The sequence below is a fragment of the Mus musculus genome, chromosome 13 (genome assembly GCF_000001635.26).
Source record: "Mus musculus strain C57BL/6J chromosome 13, GRCm38.p6 C57BL/6J".
NCBI lineage: Eukaryota > Metazoa > Chordata > Mammalia > Rodentia > Muridae > Mus > Mus musculus.
In genome coordinates this window covers 43,192,067-43,208,637 of record NC_000079.6, presented here as the reverse complement: position 1 = coordinate 43,208,637, position 16,571 = coordinate 43,192,067, and the positions used below count along the sequence as shown (strand labels likewise).

The 16,571-nt window shown below is 48.8% G+C and overlaps 1 protein-coding gene across 2 annotated transcripts in view; it reads left to right on the top strand.

The window, feature by feature from the left end:
- Window positions 1–13,398, top strand: part of Gfod1 (glucose-fructose oxidoreductase domain containing 1) — a 108,933-nt gene extending 95,535 nt beyond the window's left edge. The window contains exon 2 of one of the 2 annotated variants that reach the window (XM_006516932.4): window positions 7,394–13,398. In XM_006516932.4, coding sequence (XP_006516995.1) covers window positions 7,450–8,313 — 864 coding nt within the window. In that variant the 5' untranslated portion in view covers window positions 7,394–7,449 and the 3' untranslated portion in view covers window positions 8,314–13,398. The remainder of the gene's footprint in view (window positions 1–7,393) is intronic. The other variant, NM_001033399.4, reaches the window with a different exon arrangement.
- Window positions 13,399–16,571: the final 3,173 nt, after the last annotated feature.

Sequence of the window (16,571 nt, the reverse complement as noted above, 5' to 3'; positions counted from 1 at the left end):
TTTGGACATACATCTAGACCTTACTCTGGCTCAGGATTGGTTCCCTCAGTTGCACCACTTTCTGGGCCCCACACATGACAGCTGAGGCCAATGGGCATTTATTTTTTTATTTTTTATTTTATTTATTTATTTATTTTGGTTTTTCGAGACAGGGTTTCTCTGTATAGCCCTGGCTGTCCTGGAATTCACTTTGTAGATCAGACTGGCCTCGAACTCAGAAATCTGCCTACCTCTGCCTCCTGAGTGCTGGAATTAAAGGCGTGCGCCACCACACCCAGCTCCACTGGGCATTTATTTAGCAAGACTCAACTGCTAAGTGTTCACAGCCCTGGCTGTTCCCCTCCTCCATCTTCCTTCCCCTCCATTCTAGTCCATGCATACAACCTAATGGCATGAAAAGGCTGCCCCAATCAACCTACCTGGAGCTGGCCATTAGCTCAGCACTTTGGCTCCCGCAGACACACCTGCTTATGTCACACATCTCTTTTACCTCCCTTAGGCCAAAAGCAGGAACTCCTCTCCCTTCTGTGTATAGTTGCTTCTCCTTGCTGTGACCAAGTCCATGATGGAAGCAATTTCTAGGAGGTCTAGATTCGGTCCATGACGGGAGGGAAGAATGGGAAGCAGGAAGCATGTAGGTGGGACTGGAAGAGGAGGTGCAATTTAAATCTCAAGGCCTTCCATGACCCACTTCCAGCTAGGCCCTACTTACCAAAAGTTCCATAACCTTCCATGAGTCTATGGGGAGGGGGGACCACTTCTGTCTTTCTTAAGGTTTTACTGCTGTGAACAGACACCATGACCAAGGCAAGTCTTATAAGGACAACATTTAACTGGGGCTGGCTTACAGGTTCAGAGGTTCAGTCCATTATCATCAAGGCGGGAACATGGCAGCATCCAGGCAGGCATGGTGCAGGAGAAGCTGAGAGTTCTACATCTTCATCTGAAGGCTGTTAGCAGAATACTGGCTTCCAGGCAACTAGGGTGAGGGTCTTAAAAGCCCGCACCCACAGTGAACCACTATTCCAACAAGGCAATAGCGCCACTCCCTGGGCCAAACATATACAAACCATCATAATCTCACATCTAAAAAACCAAACATTTGGGAATGTCCAGGCTGGGGGGAGCTAACTGGCAACTTCCCGAGAACACGTCTTCCCCGTTACTGTAGCCTCATGGAGAGGGATGGTATTTGGGGTGCGATCCCTGCTGTTCATTCTGTGATAGTAACGCTCACGGAAGAGCATAGGAAGTTCCTATTTTTCATAAGGCTCCTGTGCAAAAGGGAACTGGAGCCATGGACTGGGGTCACGGTGTTGAAGGGCATGGAGACACAGCTCCGTGCTATTGCCAGCGGGACCTGAGGAGTCCCGGTTTAAGAGACCTCAGCTTGGATAAAGTCAGGTCCTTGGCTTTGCCGAAGGAAAAGAATTTCAGGATGAGCCAGAAAGGAGCGCCAGCTGAAGTTTATTAGAAGACATGTTTAGCAAATGTAAGAAGCAGAGTTAGTAGAAAGGCATTATGGGATACAGGCGCAACGTCCAGGTGCGGGCTTCTGGGGGGAGCCCCACTTCTCCCTCTTCTCAACAGCTAGATGTGGGAGTTAGGGGGCTTCTGGCTAAGATCTTCCAGGGGTTGCTAAGGAGTTTAAACAAGATCACAGAGAGGTTCCTGAGGGGCATCTGACAAGGCTCTAGTAAGGTTACAATCTGGATTACAGGGATTCAGGAGGCTAGGGCACCTTCACTGTAAACATATCCACAGTCTTGCTTATAAGGCACGAGGCCCTTCCTTGGGTCACATCCACTTAGACCTTGAGCCTGGTTTATTGCTATTCTAACCTTCCATATTTAACAGTATTTCTACGTAAGAAATACTGTAGGTCACCTGGAGAGGGACCCTTGCCCTTCCCATGTCCCCATATAATTTTCTGTCACTTCCTATGCTGCCTCTGTTGGGGACAGTCTGTAAAGGAGACGTTGGGGCACACGCTGGACTTGGGGTGGGTCCAGTGTCTGCATGGCTACTTTTCCAAGTTCAATTTCAGGCTCTGTCGCTGTCAGCCATGCTCACTGCCTCTCATTAGTGATGACCCTCTTTCCTGGCCCAGCGACGGCACCCGGGGCTGTGACAAAGGAGCTGAATATGGGTCACCCTGACCCACTTCCATCTCAAGTTCAGAATTAGGGTGGAAACTTAATCAAGTTGCTCTGAGACTTGAAATGCCACCCAGCTGTGCGTGCGGCTCCCCAACCCCCTCTGCCCTGATTTCTGATGCTCGCTCGGTACAGTTACCTGCTCTTTTCCCAGCCTCCTCTGGGGCTGTGCGCTGCAGACGCTGTCTGTGTGCACAGGGCCCTGTAACTGGGCAATAATGGGGATCATGTAGCAGGGTGCACCACCACACTAGCCTGAAGCTAGGATTCTCAGCAACAAGGACAGCTCAGAAAAACAGTTGGGGTCCAGTTGGAAGTCCCAGATTTGACTGGTGACCAAAGCAAGATGCTTAGCATCCTAAAGGCCTAGTTTCCATATTAGAGTCTATTAGAGTCTGTGTCTCGGGATTGCCACAGGCTGAACAGTAGACTGTGAACGCAAAGCACTAAGCCTCCTCTGGCAGAAAGTAATTACTTAGCGCATGGCTATCGTTGCTATTTTTAGAAATATTTTAAATGATGTGTGTTGGGGGTGAGGTGGGTGTGTGCATGGGAACACAGGTCCCTGCAGAGACCAGAGGCAGAAAGAGCCCATGGAGTTAGTTATAGGCAGCCCCACATAAGAGCTAGGGACAGAACTTGGGTCCTTGCAAGAACGGTATGTGGTTTGAATCACTCAGTCGTCTCTCCAGTCCCTTGTATTTACTAGTTCAAGTGGTGACATGACACGTGCACACACATGCGCGCACACACACACACCATGATCAGATGAGTCGTCTGAACTGGCACATTGACTCTGTTAGGATGCTCTGGCAATAGAAGACTGGGTGGGGTTCATCTCTTCAGTGGAGTTTGTATGGAGGAAGGGCCAGCCAGGCACGGTGGGATGGGATGAGCCATCTGTGCTGATGATACTACTTCTCAGTGTGTGTGTGTGTGTGTGTAAAGGCTTTGGGAAGTGAAGCAGGGGTCAAAGTGTGGATGGGGGAGTGAAGCAGAGGTAGGGAAGAGTTGAGAGAAGAGAGAAAGAGTGGACAGAGACAAGGCTAGCCTAGCCTAAATGGCGAGCTGCTGTGAGTGGAGCTGGCTAAATGTTCTGGAGAGGATGGTTGTGCTACTGTAGCCAGGACTCTGGCTTTCAGTCCTGTTCATTTCTTTTCCTTCAAGATCTGGTTCTGCTTAACCTTTAAAAAAAAAACCAGAACAAAAAGATCTTATTTTACAAATTAGAGCTGGGTGTGGTGATGCACGCCTTTAGTCCCCCAAACTCAGGAGGCAGAAGCAGGTGGATCTCTTTAAGTTCAAGGCCAGCCGGAGCTACATAGTAAGACTCTGTCTCAGACAAAGAGCAAAATCTTTGTATCTCTGTGTATGGGAGCCAGAGGCACCAGGCTCCCTGGGGCTGGAGCTACAAGGCTGTTGTGAGCCACAGGATGAGGGTGCTAGGAACCAAGCTCGGGTCCTCTGGAAGAACAGTACATTTTTCTTAACCACCGAACCATTTCTCTAGACTCACAGCTTAAGTTTTTTTTTTTTTTTGAATGGTAGGTTCTTTTAGGCATCTAATGAGCCTAATTCCAAAAATCCACACTTCACAATAGACTTATAATATTTTGTAAACCATCCATAGTCGGTGGCTTCTGAGATCTCAAGTAAGTACCTTTGTTTTAGCTCAATTTCTAAATGGAAATCAACTGAATGTTGAATAGGCAAACTCCTATACATGCTTCAGAACCCAGTTAAAAAGTTACCTCTTAAGCAGAGCTTTCCCACTTGCTCTAAGCAGCTGGGCATCTCCTCCTTCCTGCTGTATTGCATTGTTTGTACCTCTGCATCCTGTAAGCAAGCACTCATAGCCTGGCTCTTTTCCTCTGCTAATTGGATTGGGGGCCCCTATGCATCTTGTCAGTCCCAGAGTCTGGGAGCATTGGAGGGTTAGACTATTAAGGAGTTACCTGCGGACAAGATCAAGGGTCAGGGTGTAGGTTAGGGTGAGGAGTTAGCTGCAGAAAGGGTTTCTCTTTTATCCTCAGACAAGGGGGACCCTATCTGATGGATCTGATGGAAGAAGGCCTTTTGGGAGTTTTGCCAGTCTGCTGGCACAGCTGCCCAGGAGCTTCCAGAGGATAAGGGGCTGTCAGCACAAATAGGGTGGTCAGGAGGAGGTGTGGGAACCCGGCATCGGTCTCGAAGATTCCACCCTGATTAGATAAGGAGTATAGAGTTGGAAAAATGCCGGCAGGGAAGGATGCTTTGAAGATCCTGGCTGATTCTGCCTGGGATGGCCCTGGCTACTGGGTGGCCGCACCTTCTGCCTGCTCCCTGGGAGAGCGGAGAGTGATTATCTTTCCTTAGTATGTCCATGGGAAACTTATCACCTAGGTTCCCAAGATGCAGAAGCAATATTTGCGTGGAGAATCAGTCCCACAGTTCTGGTCTCTGGGAGGCCAAAACCTTGACTGGGACTTAGTCACAACTTGAGAGACCCTGAGCTTGGAGGAAATGTGGAAACTAGCTGCTTACAAAAGGGCTTTCGTATCTCATGGTTGGAAAAATCTTCCCCCTGTAGCATTAATTCCTTGTGAAGGCCATGGGCATTGAGCCCAGTGACAGAAAACACACGCAGTGGGATGGAAGAAACCTCATTTCCACTTCCCATGAGAGACCTCAGGAGGGCATCAAGCTGCTTGTGAGGAAGAAGGAAGGCCCTCCCCCCACAGCTGAGAGTATGTTTATCTTCCATTAGGCTCCATGCCCGCCTCTCAGTCTCCCAGCCTCAGCTCCACGCATAGATGGGGAGGTTCCATCTTTCTCCTTAAAAACCAGGGAGCACTCACGTTATTTGTTAATGTCTTGGTCCTAAAAGTAAAGTTAATCTAGCTACAGAGGTCTCATGTCTGGCTTAAGGTCTCGGTCCATGCAGAAGACAGTTAAGGAGCCCGGCACAGTTCAATGTGTTCTCTACCATCCAATCTTGGTCACACAGGACTGCATGGACAGATGTGGCCATGTCCCAAGACATTCATTTCTGGGCACGGGGACAGGTCCCTCAGTGAGTCTGCTGAATTTGGAGCTGTAGCATGATGGCTCCTGGTGGCTGGTATCTGTCACAGCTGCCGTGGACTCGCAGAATGCCTGCCCGCTCCTATTGCTGTTAACAGTGGAGAACTCTGATGGAGCACTCTCTTGGAGCTCAAGAAATGTTTGGGACTGGCAAAAACACAAATGCTTTCTCTCAGCCACTTCGTTTGCCTTTCATCTGCTTTGCCCTTTACTGTGTCCACGTGGAAAGAGGGAAGCCATGTGTTGTTGCTCCAAGGGCCTTTGCGGAGTTTGCTGCAGTGGAAATGTTCTGGAAGACTGTCGGCAGTCCCAAAGCTTGGGGTCCTCTGCCTTTGAGGAAAGATACATTTCCCATGAGGATGCTATACCACACCTCACCTGGTAGACTTACCACCAGGATCTGGAATAGCAGCGAAGGCTCTCCCATTTTTTCCCTAGGGAGAAGGCACATACACAAGTCTTTGGGGGGTACTTTATGTCAGTGAGAAAGGACCCATTAAGATTTTCTGACTCTAGCCAGACGGTGGTGGCACACACCTTTAATCCCAGAACTTGGGAGGCAGGCGGATTTCTGAGTTCGAGGCCAGCCTGGTCTACAAAGTGAGTTCCAAAACAGCCAGGGCTATACAGAGAAACCCTGTCTCGAAAAAACAAAAACAAAAACAAAAAAAAGATCATCAGGTCCTAGCACTATGAAAGAGGAGGAGAGGCCAACCAGAGTTAAGAGTCGTGAAGTTTCCCTTCCAGCTCGTTTCTGTCTCTTTAAGGAGAGATGAAGTCATAGCCTGTTCATGTACCACTGCATCCCAGTCATCTTGCTTTTGTCGTTGAATGGTCTTTGTGGGTGCCATCTCCCGTCATGACTCACTGTTAGTTTGGTTTCGTTTTCAGACAGGATTTCTCTGTGTAGCCTTGGGTGTCCTGAAACCCACCCTGCAGGCGAGCGTGGCCTCGAACTCAGAGATTCGCCTGCTTCTGTGTCCGGAGTGCTCACTCTTCTCTTTGAAGATTACACTCTTTCTTGCCCATTCTTGGCCATCTACACAGTTCCCAGGGTTTTTATGTTAAATAATATGTACAAAGCACCCTTGGGGCAGGAACTGTGTGTGTTGGACATTCCTTTTTCTTTGATTTCTAGAGGTTGCTTATGGTATTCAAGGATAGAGTATACAAGGGCTGCTACCCAAGTCCATCTGCAAAGCATCACAGGCTGTAAGCAGGGGATTGGGACTGGGTATCCATATGTGCAGGAGACTCTGGCTGTGGGCCTAAGACTCACAACGTTTAGTTCTTATCCTTGAGGAATGAGAACCCAAGGCTCTGAGACCACAGCAAGCATCAGAACCCCAAAGGAAGAGACATTGTATCCACAAGGCACTATCCACAGATTTCAGCATGGGGGTAGTAGTCTGTACCTATTCACCCTCCATTTCCCAGCGCATTCACCAGAGTCTTTTCGTCTGCTGAGCTAACAAAGCTCACCCTTTCACTGCTCATTTGGGCTGTATGTGCTGAAGTGGATTGGCTTTCTTTCATAGTTTTCACAATTAAAAAAAAAATCGAAAAGCCTCATTCACATGGCCAGTAGAGTACAACGGAAGAGATGTCCGTTAGATGGTTTGTTTGGGGGCTTCTGAGGTAGGGTATAGCATAGAGTGTAGCCAGAGCCCATAGTCCACAGGTGTAATGCAGATGCTGCCTGTATTGGTCACTCAACCTTGTATGGATTATCTGTTTGCACGAGCATCTGTCCTTGGCAAGCATGGACCTGTTGTCAGAGCACTGTGTGATACGGGTACATGGCATCTAGTGGTACAAACCGTCATTACTTCATCCCTCCGCCAGAGCCTCCATCCTCACTTGGGTTCTAGGAGTTACAAAGGCCGGTGCCGTCCTGAGACGGGGACAGCCAAACTTTCAGAACTGGCAAGAAAATTCAGGCATTCTGTATGCTTAAGGCTGTCACTAAGGGCTACAACTAGGTGTGTGCATATATGTGGGTATCTGTTGTGTTTCTTTCTGCAGTTTGCAACAGTCACATTTGTTTGGCTAGCTTGTCCAATTGGAGAATTGAGAGGGCTCCTCTAGCGGGTACTCCCTCGGTGGCCGCAGCGCCCCCTAGCGGCGGCTCCCTCCAGACAGGGCCACTGATCTGCTGTTCTTGTTCTCTCCAGGAATAGGCAAGAATGTCATCTGTGACCGTACCGCCACGCCGCTGGACGCCTTCCGCATGATGTCAGCGGCCCACTACTACCCGAAGCTCATGAGCATCATGGGCAACGTGCTGCGCTTCCTCCCAGCCTTCGTACGCATGAAGCAGCTGATTGAGGAGGGCTACGTGGGCGAGCTGCTGGTGTGCGAGGTGCAGGTGCACAGCGGTAGTCTGCTGGGCAAGAAATACAACTGGAGCTGCGACGACCTGATGGGTGGTGGCGGCCTGCACTCCGTGGGCACCTACATCATTGACCTGCTCACCTTCCTCACGGGCCAGAAGGCTGTCAAGGTCCACGGGCTGCTCAAGACCTTTGTCAAGCAGACGGACCACATCAAGGGCATCCGTCAGATCACCAGTGATGACTTCTGCACCTTCCAGATGGTGCTGGAGGGTGGAGTGTGCTGCACCGTTACCCTGAACTTCAATGTGCCTGGAGAGTTCAAGCAGGACGTGACCGTGGTGGGTTCCGCTGGGCGGCTCCTGGCGGTGGGCACCGACCTCTATGGACAGCGCAATAGCGCCCCAGAGCAGGAGCTGCTGCTTCAGGACACTACATCCGTGAGCAACTCCCTGCTGCCTGAGAAGGCATTCAGCGACATCCCCTCGCCCTACCTGCGGGGCACCATGAAGATGATGCAGGCAGTGCGCCAGGCCTTCCAGGATCAAGATGACCGGCGCACGTGGGACGGCCGGCCTCTTACCATGGCTGCCACCTTCGACGACTGCCTGTACGCTCTTTGCGTGGTAGACACCATCAAGAGGTCCAGCCAGACTGGAGAGTGGCAGAACATCGCCATCATGACCGAGGAGCCAGAGCTGAGCCCTGCCTACCTGATCAGTGAGGCCATGCGCAGAAGCAGGATGTCCCTTTACTGTTAGCACTGGGACCTGGTGGACTTGACCTGTTTGCTGCGTGGGGCCAGTTAGGAGGAAATGCACTGTGGAGTGGGTGGCCGTGGGTGGCCGTGGGTGGGGATTATGGAAGGGGCAGCATGAATGCACAGCATGTAGGGTGGTCCCCGTCCTAAGTAGAGGGCCCAAGTCACAGGTGATGGTGGTGGGCCGATGTCATATTCAGAAAGGCGTGCCATCTTAATTGGGTATCTGATGAGAGGAAGTATGTTTAACTAGCACCTTTGCAGTCCATTACTGTGAGAAGCAAGGAGGGGCTGCCCCTTGCCCTACCTCATCCATCCACAGACCTTGGCCTTCTTTGCAAGCCAAGGCTGTGTATCAAATGAGGAGCTCAGCCAGAGCTAGGCTCTCTGTCAGCGCCCCCCACTGGCAGGAGAGGGCATTTCATCAAATGCCTACATAGGGTTTTTGGTTTGGTTTTTGGTGGAGGGAGGTGAGGGTGGGGGTGGGAAGGGCGAGCCTTTGAGAAAGTTGTAATTCCGGGAAGCCACTGTGTGTTTTGCTTTAGGAACCTGCAGGAAAAGTGCACCACTCCCTTGGTTGCTGTCTTCTAGGAAGCATTAGATACCTACCTGGCTCGTTGCTGTTAGTGCAGTATAGAGTAACGGGCAGCCATGGAGGCGGCAAGCTGTGCCTCTGAGCTGACCAAGATGGCAAACAAGCTACAATGAGCTACTTCAGAGTCCTCCTTCAGCAGGGGTGGCTGTGGATCAACAGTTCTGCCAAGAGGCTCTCTAGGCAGCGCTGAGAACCGCTACATGTGGCATGGGCTTAAAACTGCAGCTGCCTGCCTGGGTGGGGCGCCTGCAACCCTGGGTGTAGCAATATGAGCGCCCCAAAAGAAGGAAACATGAGGCCAGCCCCAGAGTCGCTGTAAGCTCCAACTGCCAAGCTGAAGAAAGACATTTAGGACGGCCAGCTTTGTAGACTTAAACAAGAAGCCTGTGGCTTCACCCCATAGAGTCCCTTTCCCTTTAAGAAGACTCAAGGCTCTTTTCCTTGCCTTTGGCCTTGGCTCTCAGGATTCTGACAGCTGGAAACTTCTGAATAGGTATTAAAACAAAAAGCCAACAGGGCACATAGCCCTCAGTGTTTCTAAAACAGGGATACAGAGCCTGGAGAGGTCTGTACATAGGTAGAGAAGGTTCAAGTTGGAAAAAACAAACAAAGCTATCTTTTTCTTCCCCTCCTGTTTGCCTAGTCCCCCCCCCCAATTTAAAACTAGAGATGACCAAGTACTAACTGACAGACAGACAGACAGACAGAGACAACGCCTATTGTCACATAGGTAGACACGCCTTTGTAAATGTTTGCTCTCCTCAAGTATCACTAAAACATTCGAGTCTGGTCTTGAGAGAAAGAGCAAGTCACATACATTTTGAAAATGGGAGTGTTGCCTTTTCCTTGGCTGGCTTTGCCAACCCTCACCAGGCAGTTTTGAAGCTGGCTATGTAGACTCTAAGTAGTCGGCCTGAGTCCAGTCAGCGTTCCTCCCTGGGGCCCTGGTAATTCAGAGACAGTCATATTGGAGGCCACACACACCAGCAGAATCATGGTCCTTCGCTAGTGTAAAGAGGCAGGTGTTGTCCTTTAAGGAAGCCCCCCTCGCCCCCCCCCCACCATCATACAACGTGGTAAAGTCAGTCAACTGAAACCTTCCGAGGCTTTGATTTGCTGCCACCCCTCATGAATAGTGTTCCAGGTTTGCAGTTATTGGATCAGAACAGCACTCTTCACATAGCCACATCATAGACGTTTTTAGGGATCCCTGCTCTCCTAAATTGCTCCCCGAGTCAGTAATTCCCCCATCCCAGCTACCCCAAAAAAGCTGTGATTAGGGATGAAATTGGGGGGCATGGTGGGTGGCTCTATGAAATTCATTTTTCTAAGTCATTTACCTAAGTAGATATGCGTGGGCATTCCATTTCTGGGTTCTCTACTCTCTCCAGGATATTTGAGAGCTTTCCTTTTAGAGGCCTTGGAGCTCTGTGATGCACATGCAGGGTTTATACAAAAACTCCCATTTGAGGCTGGGGGCTATGGAAAGAATATGTATTCTTTGGAAGAAGCATGAGAGAACAGTAAGGATACTGAGGTTCTATCGAGTGGGACAGATGGAGAGGCAGTTCTCTGAAAGCAAAAATGGCGGCACACAGGGCTAGGGGCTTCTTTCATGCTCCTTCAGCTCCTGCCTTTCCATGTGCACATTCTTGATTGGCTGGAGCAGTGTGAGGCTGAAGCCCCAAGCTCTTGACAACATTCTGCAGAACAACTTGGATCTAAGTAAGTCCTGGCAATAACCCAGCCTACAGAGGCTGTTAGGAGCCTTTCCAGTCAGTTTCCCCTCACCTTGCTCGCTCCCATCCTTTTATAAGTACTGCTGATGGTCTCTACTAAAAGCCAGGGTTCCCAGAGATTTTAAAGCAGGTATATATATATATAATATGTGTGTGTGTGTGTGTATAGATACATACACACACACATGTATGGGAATGCCCTGGGTTTATCTGCCAAGTTAAGAGTCTAGGACTCCTCTGTGGTCACTGTCAGTTCCTCTAAGACTTATTCTCAGTGGTAAAGTTGCATCTTAGTTTTCCTGGCAGCACATCTCTGGGTCAGGTCTCGTCAGCACTCAAGGTACAGTGCCACCCGGCTCACCCACCGAACACAGTCTTGTAGATACATCTTATCATCATCTACAAAGATAGCATTGGGTACTGTCTCATTCCCTCTATGTATACATGAAGATGTGACATGCCCAAAGCCACACAATGAGTGAGCAAATCGCTGTCTGTACTTGTTGTTCTGGCCGGGAAAGCATTCCTCATGGAGCCCTGTAGGGGGCGTGCTCCCACCTCAAGGAGCAACAGTATAAGAGGCGTGGCCTGGGGTCCACAACAGCCACAGTTGAGCAGGATGCCAGCAGGTTGGCAGTTACAGCTGCAGAAAATGTAGTTTTTCACCCCCTTCCCAGATGGAAATGTCACTTAGCTGCTTTTAAGCAGACTTTCCCATGTTGATGTTTAAGTGACTCAGCAGCCCTCGGCGCTGGAGACTGTCTAAGCATCATTGGCTGTCTTGGACTTGGTTGTGGGGCATAGGAAGAAGACACCCAAGGGAGGAACACAATGGCCATGGCCACCCACTTCTTTAGATTCAGGGTTGGGGAGCCCATTTTTCCTGATTTGCAGTTTGTAACTGACGTCTTGTACCTTCAGGGCTACCACACAGGGAAGGGAGGCTCATCCAGGCCATTAAGCTGCCTAGCTGATGAGCTCAGACCTGCACTGCACCGGACAGTATTCGCTGAGCTGTCACAGGAAGACCCGTATTTTACAGATGTGTTATGTGTTAGGGATAGAACCCCTAGCTCTGTGCATGGCAGGCAAGCTCTCTACCGCTCAGCCATACCTCCAACCTCAATTAAATCTTGAAAGTATTCAGAAAACCTTGTGACAACAACAAAAGGGCAATCTCTAATTATGCATCTCTGGAGGCTAGGGGACAGAGAGCCAGGTATTCACCCTGAGAAGAACGCAAGGCCCACTCTACTCATAGGCTATTGTCCTATTGCTGGATGTGAACTTTCACTCTGACTAGCCTGTGACTCTGGCTCCATTCACTGGTGATTTCTTTTGCCCACCAAAACCCCGGATCTTGCAGGACAGGATGACACTGGGGAACTAAGTACCTGTCAGACAATCCTATTTGTTTCCTTTGGGCAAGGGAGGTGTCAGAAGTCTGAAGTATGGCTCCAGAGCCATCCCCAGCACTTGTATTCTGCTAGCTCACTCCGGTCAGCGTCCAGCAGGTGGGTTACGCTCTGCATTTAGCTGGGGCTTCTAGAACTTCTCTGCAGTGATGTGGTTTCCTCAGAGTTTATCAGTCTGAGTGATTGCATTAGTACAAAGAAGCTAGCAGACCCAACTGGCCTTTTCTCCCCTGCATCAGGGTCCTTATCTGCTGGAGCCCTTAAGAGGGCCACTGAAGCCTCTGGCTCTCTTCCAGGCGACTGACGCATTGCACTACTGAGTTCCCTGAAGTCTGCTGCAGCCCCTTGTTTACGCCAGCAGAGAACAGAGTGATAAGAACAACATTCGAGTGGACACGCTTGACGCTTAGTGCAGCGTTCAAACCTTGCCTGGACCTGGAAATTGTCAGGGCCATAGAGTCCCCTGTCACTGTGTGTCTCCTGTGCCCTGCCCAGCTCTCTGCTGTCCCCTGCAGCCACCACAAGGGCTAGGCTGTCCAATGAGCCCCATAGCTTCTAAGAAATGCAGTGGCTTATTTGTAGTACTCCGTGACATCCCAGGTGAAGAAGCAAAAGCCTATGATCTGATCTGATCTCCTTTATTCTGCCCTGTCCCTGGTTTAGGGGAGGGAGAACCTTCTAGCAACTACGGCTTTGTTTGCTGCCTGGTGCTTTTATAGTCTGTCATTTTTTTTTCATTTCCTTTTTTTAAAAAAAAAAAAAAAAAAACACAAACCAAAATTGCATTGGTTTGGTTGTCATTGTCTAGTCTATATTTATTGTTTTACAAACATGGGTGTATATGTATGTATATGTATAAAAACCAAACTTATATATATAAAAAGTCAAGGCATGTATACTAGATATTTTAAAGTTATTTATCAAAGGGAAAAGATGTGTGTTATAAAGTAAAACAGAGTCTATATTTTATATATAATGTAGATAGTAAAAAAAATAGCTTATAAATTATAGAAGGTTTTACTTTTTGTTTTCTATTATTAAACAAAGAAATTTAAAAGAAAAAAGGACAGTGACTGCAGCTGTGCTTGGTGTTCTCAAGGCAAATCACTACGGAGCTGGAGGTGGCTTGCCCTCCCTCGGGATCTGCAGTTCCAGGCTCCTGAGTGGATGATGCCCCACTGGTGCCGATGTGGTGCTCTGGATCAGGGTCGACATGCTCAGCCAGCTGCCCCGGCTGCTCTGACATCGCTTCCCCTGTCCATGAATGGCTTTGACGAGTTGAGTGTTGGTGGGAGAAAGGACAAAAGTGGCAAATAAAGTCTTTGAAGAAGAGGTGATTCCAGCCTGGTCTTGTCTAACCCCAGGGGCTCTTGATTTGGGGGCTGCCCAGTTTGTGAGCTCTGAAGCAGACGGCAGTAGGGGTGGGAGCTCTGGGATGAGGCTCGGTCAATACCCATGAAGCTAAACAGGTGGGAACCACTGACTACAGACTCAAGAGATCTGCCTTAAACCATTCTGAAAATGTTGAAATAGAGGGAGAGGACCTATCTGTGTGCCCGTGCACGCATGTCTACATGCATGTTTGAGTTTGTGGCAAAGGCTAGACCAAAGCACAGCTTTTATATCAGAGGAGCAAATTTTAGAATTTTCTGTTTCAATATCATAAATCTTGTTTGGTGGCCCATGTCACCAAATGCTATTATTCCAGAAGTAGAGACAGGAGGATCGGGAGTTTAAGTACATCCTCTGCCAATAAGAGCATCTTTGTTCACTCTGATACAACACAGCAGAGGGAAGGCCAAGGCTATAGAGACTCCCCCATGACATGCAAACTTACAGTTAAGCTCAGTCCAAAATGGCCACTCAAACACCGCTAAAACAAAGAAAGCCTGCCAGGAAGTGAACCTCATCAGTGCTAATCAAGGCAATGGGGATAAGAGCCTCCTGCCCAGATTGGGGCGGGGCATTGTTGAGGGGGCGGGGCAGCATCTTTACCTCTCATAGCAGGTTATCCTGGGAATCAAGGCTCAGTGCAAGTCACAAACCTAAGCACCAAGCTCAAACATCTTTGAGCTAGGAGCTGCCTATTCTTTTTCATGTCGTGGGCTTTCTGTGAGATGCTGACTGTTCCCAAGTTGGGATCATTTCTTGCTTCATAAACCAAGAATCGTATAGGTTGAGAAGTCTGAAACCCCCAAATGCTCCGGAACCTGAAACCCTTTTGGGTGTCAACATAATGGACTCTGCAACATTTGGACTTCGGGTTTTCAGATTAGAGATGCTCGACCATTATTCACGTATCCCCAAATCCCACCAAATCAGAAGGTGAAGCAAGAATCTCTAGACTCAGAAATACACAGGCTCAGGTGGGGACAAGGCATGCTCAATCTGTTCTGCGTCTTGTGGAATCATGGATTGGGATGGCTTCCAGGCTCCTGGCGACTGCTCAATGCAATGGCCGGTGACTGCTCAATGCAATGGCCGGTTTCTCAGCATGCCATCTAGGCTCCTCATGGGTCAAGAGAACTTCACATATCCTCTCATGTCTGTCTGTCAACGCATCCCAACCCATAAACAGACCCACCTTCTAGTTTCCCTTCCTTTTTTTTTTTCTGGCAGTCTGTACATAGTGAGTTTGAGTACCTGTCCTGAAACTCACTATGCAACCAAGTAAATTTACTTGCCTCTGCCTCTCAAGTGCTGGGATTTTGTTTAGTGTTGTTTTAAATCTCATGTATTTTAGAACCTATCATGACAAGTCTGGTTGGCTCCATTTGAAAAACGAAATGACTGACGTATTTTATGATGAATTACATGTATGCAAAGTATGAAGAAATTTTATTAAGGTGGGAGAAATAGCATCGCCTTAATGTAAGCAATAAGGTCCCACTAACTGAGCCACATCTGCCTTGTTCTTTCCCTGAGTGGGAAAGGTCCCTTTGCCTGGGGCTCTCTGGACTTTGCTCCCATTGAAAGACGGTTCAAGAGATCTAGATGAGACAGAAAGGACACACCCTTCCACAGGGTTGGCGCCAAGTCACAAACACACACAGCTTTGCAGCTCGCTAGAACCAAACACTGCTCTAAGAAATCGGTGCCAGTTAAAGCCCTTCAAATGCCTTTGCCTGCTTGTTCAAGTCAGGCTTCCTTTGACTGTTATCTCTCAGTCTGCATCTGCTGGGTAAATTCCTGAGGGGTGACTTCAGCGATGACTGAGGCTCAACCACAGGTCTGCAAGATAACGCCACGGAATCTGACCTGGTTGCTTGGGCTTCCTCTCAAATGTTGTACTAATTACAGAAATACCTTTATCTGCTAATTACATACAGATCAAACCACACTCTTTCCCTCTAGCCATCTGTGAAAATAGGATAAGTCACTCAAGGGAGGCTTTCTCAGGCAATTATAGTCCCTTGGTATCCAAGGGGGGATTTGATCCAGCATCCACACATGCGCTTAAGCCCATGGATGCTCAGGTCCCCTCTGTAAAATGGAGGGTATACCACAGCACCTACACGGTCCTCCCATAAACGTTAAATCATCTCTGGGTTATTTATACCAACCCTGGGTGGGTGAGACAGCTTGGTGGGTGAAGGTCTTACTGCTAAGCCGGACAACCAGAGTTTGATCTTTGACAGATCATGGATGGAAGGAGGAGAAAGCCAGCTTTCAAGGGTTGTCCTCTGACCTCCATATGCATGTGTGGCACCCACCCACATCCCCCCAAATGTTTTAAAATACCAAGTCCAATGTCAAGGCAACGTAAATGCAGTTAAACTTATTGTAGTCTGTAATGTCAGCCCCAATTTCATGATGTTTTTACAAACCTTCAGTCAGCAACTCAAAACAACAGTTTTTACAATCAAGAATTCTTATTACAATACAACCCAAAGGCCAGGTAGTGGTGGTGAATGCCTTTAATCCCAGCCCTTGGGAGGCAGAGGCAGGTGGATTTCTGAGTTCGAGGCCAGCATGGTCTACAGCGTGAGTTCCAGGACAGCCAGAGCTACACAGATAAATCCTATCTCGAAACAAAAACAAAAAAACCAAAAACAACAACAAAACAAAAAACAAAACCAAGAGGGACCCTAAGGTGATGGGGGGGGGGTGCTTGTGTACAAAGTTAAGGCTTAGTAAAACCACCCCAAGCCACTAATAAAGAACGAAAGAGTCTCGATCAGGGCTAGGTTAGGGTAAGGCTAGAGACCCACTTGGGAAGGGTTAATCATAATTGCTTCAGATACTCCACCAGCAAGGACGAAGCAGATCTATGACCCGGTGTCATGCAGTCAGCCTAAAGACCCACTATGTTCTTGGGTTTCATCTGGGACAAGTTCACCAACAGATGAAGTGGCTTTTAAGTGTGCTAAGCTAACTTGATACTCAGGTTCCTGGCACAAAGCAGGAGACAGAACTGGCCCCGGAATAGCAGCTGTGTGGAAATCCAGCTGTGAAGGGACAACATGTAGCAGGTCACAAAGGAGGTGGGAGGGAAAAGAGGGCGGGGCTG